The 7064-nt window shown below is 48.2% G+C and overlaps 1 protein-coding gene across 1 annotated transcript; it reads left to right on the forward strand.

Moving 5' to 3' along the window:
- The first annotated feature begins 208 nt into the window (after positions 1–208).
- On the forward strand, positions 209–3511 carry LOC119353600 (probable mediator of RNA polymerase II transcription subunit 26b). The gene is made up of 9 exons (XM_037620223.1): positions 209–1306; positions 1417–1485; positions 1585–1667; positions 1805–1866; positions 2006–2127; positions 2215–2260; positions 2357–2649; positions 2732–2873; positions 3066–3511. The coding sequence occupies exons 1-9, from the start codon at positions 872–874 to the stop codon at positions 3206–3208; spliced, it is 1395 nt and encodes a 464-aa protein (XP_037476120.1). The 5' UTR covers positions 209–871; the 3' UTR covers positions 3209–3511.
- Positions 3512–7064: the final 3553 nt, after the last annotated feature.

Here is a 7064-nt window from a genome sequence, read left to right on the forward strand (position 1 = left end):
GAAGGTGAAAAAGAAAAGAGAGAAGAGAAACACAAATTCTCAATCAAGCCACTGTTCATGCCATTTCCTTTTCTTTCCACATGCGGTGCGTGGCCCTAGCGGTTTTAAGAAACCTGTCGTAGCGCCGCACCCACCAGCTAGGGCTGAGCCTTGCCGAAACACAACGCTACGCTCACGCACACGGCCCCCCCTACCCCCTCCCTCCCTCGCGGTACGGCCACGCGCCGGGGGGCTGGACTGGATTGCGGCGCCGCGTTCGCAATCGCATCGCTCGCATCGCATCCATCCCCCGGACCTGGAGGAAATCGCTGAGCAGCCATCACCACCACAAGCGCCGCGCACTCCCCCCGCCCCCTCTCCCCCCTCCACCTCCCACTCGCGGCAGCGCAGGCCCTCCCTCGCTCGTGGGGGCGACGGGGAATCCGCAGTAGGCAGGACAAAGATCGGAATTAGCCACATACCGAGGAGGAAGGAAAGCAGACCCGGGGCAAAAACCCATTTTTTTCTCCTTTCCCTTTCGTTCTTCCTCCCGTCCGTCCGCCCTCACCGTCACCGGTCCCGTCCTCGTCCTTGCGTGCGCCGGCCGTGAGATTGGTGGACGGATAGATAGATTCTGGTGGATGGTAATGCCAACCCCCTGGCGAGTTCTTGCGCCTGGGTGTGCCAATCCGCAGTAGACACTTTTTATATTTTTACCTTTTTTTGTGTTCGTCTATCTATCCATCCATCCATCTTGGCCGGTAACGGAAGAACTGAATCGGAACTAAAACTTGAATTAACCAATCTCCGTCCGTCGCCGCCGCACGGGGAGGAAGGAGTGGGTTTTGATTGGGGGCCGGTGGGTCGGAGCCCGATCGATCGGCGGGCGGCGATGGCGCCGCCGTCCAGGGACGTGGGCTACTGGGTCAACTTCTTCCGGGGAGGCGGCGAGACCATCCTCGACGCCATCGAGGGGGCCATCGACGTCGCCGCGTCCGAGCAGCCCGCAGCCCTCCGCGCCCGGCGCGACGCCATAGCCGAGCGCCTCTACACGGCGCTCCTCCTCGCGTCCTCCGGCGCGCCCACGGCGGCGGCCGCCGCGGCGGCAGCGGCGCGTCCTCAGGCAGGGGCGCCCGCCGCTGTGCCGCAGGCGCAGGCGCAGCAGCAGGAGCAGCTCCTCCCCGAGGGCGCCGCCAGCGTCCCCAGCCTCTGCAGCTCCGACCGCGCCGAGGCCATTACCGACGACGGAGCGCCCCGCCACGACGACGACTCCGTCGCCGCCGAGGCCGAGAAAATCAAGGCCGTCCTCGTCAACTACCAGGAAAAGGTCACGCTCATCCCCTTGTTCTCCACGCCGCTGCCGCCGTCCGTGCCGCTGATTGTTGGCTGGTAAGTGGTAACCGCCCGTGCTGAATCTGTTCTGCCGTGCTGTTTCAGTCGGAGGCGGCGTTGCTCGATCTGCTCCGGCGGCTGCAGCAGCTGGAGTTCACGGTGCACACCTTGAAGGTGAGAGACGCGACATCCACAGAGAGCTCCGTTGATCGATTTGCCATGCTTATTTCCTTCTTTGTATTGGCTGGTGCTCACGCGGATTCGTCCTCATAGGTCACTGCGATTGGGAAGACCGTGGGCACCCTCCGGAAGCACAACTCCAAGCAGATTCGGCACCTCGTACGGTTGCTCATCGGGTATGTATCCCCATGTTTTTCTTGGTCCAAACCATTTCCAGAAAATTATTTTCTACCGTACTTCTGTATCTCCATTAGCTATCCATGCCCATTTTTATTGTAGTAACATTCTTTGGCATGTTTCGTGTGAATCGCAGGGGTTGGAAGAGTATAGTTGACGAATGGATGAGCAATGGAGGCAGCGGAGATGCCATTGTTGGTAAGTAGCGATCAAAATAGTTCATCATATTTCAAGTTTTTACTTAAGTAATGCTTGCCTTGTAGGCTTGTACTATAAGCTAGTTATGTGCTACTACTTCATTAGCTGATTAATTGTCTCTTCTGCAAACAATTCGCAGATCACACCCCTCAGTCCATGCATCCGTCTAGTCTGGAGCAGGAAGACCGAGGAATGTCATCTCCTTCCGTGGACGAGGGGGCACTCTTCGCCACACCGAGTACTTCCATCCGACTCTCGGAGGTAATTGATTTTACCTAGAAATTAACCGCTCTGCAGCTTATGGGGTCCATGGTATGATCTGACACAATTCCATCTGGAATTTCTCAGGATAACCAGGGCTCTAGGATGTTTGATGGAATGGATGATGCTGGAAGTGAGTGACATCTTAACCCTCTTTGATCCCCTCTGTGATTGTTCTTTGCCAGGGACTAGCGTTTGACATGTTGATTGTTTTGTGAATTATCAACAGATACAAGGAACAGTGTACAGCGGCATCCGGGGAGCCAAGAACCAATTAGAAGGCCGCCGCAGCCAGTGGCCCAGCAGTATGACCCTGACCAGAGCTGGAGGCAAGAACAATCTGCAGCAAGGCAATCACGGCCGCAAGAACTGGCCAATGGGCAAACGAGAGAGCAATTCATTGCGGCCATGCTGGCGAAGCCCCCAAATGCTGAGTCGGGTCGTGGGAGACCTCAAGTGAGGCCTAAGCAGCAGCAAGGTGCCTCGCCCGCTCAAGGGAGACCGCAACCGGTGCCATCTGATGTGAGCATATTGCACCTCGAACAAAATACTATTTGTGGTTGTTTTATTCATACTAATCCTAAATTCTGTGCCTGCCCTGTAGAAACCGGCGGGCAACCCTGATGCGAACTCGCTTCGAGCAAAGCTAGATCTCGCCAAGAATGCAAAGTTGGAACTGGCAACTAACTCCAAGCTAGAGATGACAAAGCGAAAGCTTCAGGAAGGGTACCAAGAATTCGATAATGGTATGTGTTTGACCATGAAATTTTGGGTTTGTTATTACCTGTGGCAACATCACATCATTGCTGGCTGTAAATTATGGCTTGAACTGCTCTGATTGCCTTTTAGCTTAGATTATAGCCAAACAGTTAAATATTAATCGAGCTAATTTTGCCAATGAGCATAACAGTGTACTAATTTTTGATTTGTCATTGCAGCAAAGAAGCAGAGGACTGTACAGATGGTGGATCCGCAAGATATAAAGAAGCAAGGGAACCGGGCCTGGCAGCCGAACGCCAAGCCGAGGAACAACAACAGCAGCAGCAACACCAACAACAACCGGAATTGGTCGTCGAAATGAGTTTCCAATTCCATCATCCACCATTAGAAAAAATACCTTGGTTTCATTCCCGCCCTCGGTCGTTGGCGGCGGCGTAAGTTGTTTAGCCCAGCCCAGCCCAGCCCGGTACATAACATCAGCAATAAGGCTTCCCTGCCGTCCTTGCGAAACTGTGTCGTGTCTGACTTTTTTTTTGCCCTTGATGATGGTGGCTGGCTCGCCATTATAGTGTCCGTCAAAACCTGTAAAGATGAGACGAGTCTGTTGTGGTACTAATCGATGGTGTTTTTGCTTCCTCGGACGGAACGCAAGCGGTTCATCGGAGTTGCCGGATGGCATGATCGTGTCCTCTGCTTGCCTTGTCGCAGCTGCAGCGGTCCTGCTTCGCCTTTCAGGCCGAGAGGCCTTTTGGGGTTGCAGTGTCTTGCCCTGAGCATCTTGTCCTCCCCGCACTGCAAATACTCCTACTTGGACTACTGCAAAATTTTCTTGTGCGCAAATGTGAAATGTGCATGGCTAGCAGTGATTTTCTCGAGGCAATTTTTACTTCCAAAAGTGGTGCCATTGCCCATTAGGGCAGATTTGCTCCATTTTTTGTTTGAAAAAAAAATGCTCAAAATTTTATTTTAAGGTTCGCCCCCCATTTGGTAGGGCACCCGCCCACCGGGCTTTGTTGACCAACATAGTAGGTGCCCTTTTTCAAATGGCGAAAGGATCATTCCATGCCTGGTCCGGAATGAGATGAGTGACCTACAAGTGTTGAACGGAATCGGTCAGTCAGTTGGGATGGATTCCCAAAGCCAACAGGGGCAGGCCAGCTTTGTGTGAACGCCCTAAACTAGGGGGCCGCCGCTTTGAATTTTAGGGTTTGTTTCTTCTTATATTTTTGATTAAAAAACATACACTTTGAATTTTAGGGTTCGTTTCTTCTTCTATTTTTGATTAAAAAACAAACACACACACGAACAGACCGATCATTCACTGCCCATGAATGGTTCGTGCTCTGGCATTGAGCCCGGAGCCGTGGCATCTCCTGCACGAATGAGAATGACCCGCGAGGGGCGACGCCGGTGCCACTGACGCGTGGGTCCCGGCGGATCGGCGGCTGCATGGCCCCTACTTCGCAGCGTGACCGCCGCCCGGCCGTCCCGTGCCGCGTCGGGTGCCCCGCCAATGGGCCGTTTAAATATGGAGGGAAAGGAAAGCATTGGCCCCTCCCGACTCGGGACTAGTACCACCAGTACGCACTTGCGGCGCGGCTAGCGGGATCCTCTGCGGCCTAACACTCTCTGGCACCCACTGAGCTCCCTACACATGACCTGAGATTCTTCTTTCTGCTTTTTGATTTTCTTTTTTAATCTCTTCTGTGCTTTTTTCTTTCCTTTCCTATATTGTCAAAAAGGTGAAACTTTGCAGCCGTCCATGCTGTATAAAAATCACTAGTCAAATCTCCGGTGCCCTTGAAAGTGGACACGGATGTGTTTCGTCGCGTACACCGTGCACTTTCGAAAACGTCTGCTGATGATGGTATACTAACAGGCACGTACAGTATTATTCTAGTCTTGGTTTTGTCGGGAGAAAAACAAGATTGTTAATGATCTTAAGAATGCACTTGCGCCGCCTAAAAGACGGGTTCCCCTTTTGAATAACATGAGCACCACGCAATCAAAATTGTGAGTCGCCAAATTTATGTTTCGTGTATTGCAATTTGTTGAGAAACCCATCCATCAGGTTGTACAATAAAATAGTGCCGGAGTTGTCAAGCTTGAAACAACCTCCACAATTATCAATGTAATCCACAAGTAGAAAGTACTATAATTTGCTAATAAAAGTTCGCATTGTACATTATTTTCTCAGGCCACGGTATTGCGGTCCATCCGAAAACGTCTACCATTACTAGCACCGCTATGGCGGTAATATTATTCCAATGTTTGGTAATAATAATATTGGGAGAGCAGAATATATTTTTATAAACTTGAAATTTGACTTTTAATCATGTAAAGACGGCAATATTCTGTTTTGAATGGCACACAGACTACACACTCGTAATTTCAATCACGTGGTCACTGATTGAAGCATGCTAGAGAAAGTCATATCTTGCACTCACTCCGATCCATATTAGTTGTATAATTTTAGTAAATTTTGGTACCCCCTTTGAGTAATATTAATTGCCGCTTGTTTAGTATTATACTAAATCAGCGATAATTAATCTGATTTAGTATTATACTAAATTAGCGGCAATTAATATTGATAGAAGGGAGTATCAAAATTTATCTTTTTCCTAGAATCAAGGGGGAGGGAGGGGGGGGGGGTCCCTACCTGAATATAGTACTCAGAGTTGCCAATATTCCAGAGGAGTGATCCAATTTATAAGGAGAATCAAATCGAAAATCTTAACAAGTTGGCTCATTTATGCGGAAAATCAGGCCGAAAACCATACGTGCAACAAGGGAAAGGAAGATTACTCGCCATCCGTCGAAGCGTTGATGGTGGACACAGATGTGTTCCGTCGCGTACGTCGCCTCGCCGTGCACTTTCGAAAACGTCTACTACTATTGCTGCTGGTGCGGTGACGATATTATTCTAGTTTTGCATTGTCAGGAGGAAAAACATACTTAATGGTCTTAAGAATGCACTTGCGCCGCCTAAAGAGGGGTTCCCCTTTTGAATAACACGAGCACTACACAATCAAGATTTTTGTGAGTCGCCGAATTTATGTTCTGTATATGGCAAGCAAGTGAGAAACCCATCGGAAGGTTGTACAATAAAATAGCACCGGAGTTGCCAAGCTTGAAGCAGCCTCCACAATTTTTTTTTTTGGAAAGCAACCTCCACAATTCAATGTAATCCACAAGTAGAAAGTATAATTTGCTATTAATAAAGGTCCACATTGTACATTATTCTCCCAGGCCACAGTATGCCACAGTATTGCGGTCCATCCAAAAACGTCTACCATTACTATTACTGATATGGCGGTAATATAGTTCCCGTGTTTGGTAATAATAACATTGGGAAAGCAGGATATATTTTTATAAACTTGAAAATTGACTTCTCATCGTGTAAAGATGGTAGTATTCGGTTTTGAGTGGCACGCGGACTAGACAAATCATAATTTCAATCATGTCGTCACTGATTGGAACACACTGAAGAAATTCATAACTCCTACTCCATCCGATCTATATTAATTATCGCTAATTTTGTACAATTTTATAATAATCAATCAGTGATAATTAGTATTGATTAAAATAATACTCCCTCCGTAAAGAAATATAAAAACGTTTAGATCACTATTTAGCGAAATTTACGGAGAGAGTACTATTTCTTTATGGAGGGAGTAGCGAAATTTACCTTCTCTATCTCAAGCTGACCAGGTTCAACACTAAAATAGCACTCCCTCCGTTTTTATTTACGCGGCATATCAAATTTCGTAAAGTTTGACCAAATTTATAGAAAGAATATAAACATTTACATTAACAAATCTATATGACGTGAAAGTATATTCAATAATGAATCTAATGATATTGATTTTTTATTGTATATGTTAATATTTTTATTTATAAACTTTGTCAAAGTTTACAAAGCTTGACTTCGACAAAAGCTTATACGCGGATTAAATAAAAACGGAGAAAGTACTATACTCCAGTAGGGTTAAGCCAGAAGCAACCTCCAGAATCCATTTAAATTCACAGGTTGAATATGCCCCGTATTTTTCCATTAAAAAAGGGTCCACATTCCACAATATTTTATGCGAGGTCCAAGCAGCACCAATGACAAGGCAACCGTGCCCGTGCGGTCCATCCAGAGCTAGCTATGCTCCTCCAACCGAATAATCATTGCGCCTATCGCAATCCAATCCAGCCCGATCTACCCCATTGAT

The sequence above is a fragment of the Triticum dicoccoides genome, chromosome 2A (assembly GCF_002162155.2).
Source record: "Triticum dicoccoides isolate Atlit2015 ecotype Zavitan chromosome 2A, WEW_v2.0, whole genome shotgun sequence".
Taxonomy (NCBI): Eukaryota; Viridiplantae; Streptophyta; class Magnoliopsida; order Poales; family Poaceae; genus Triticum; species Triticum dicoccoides.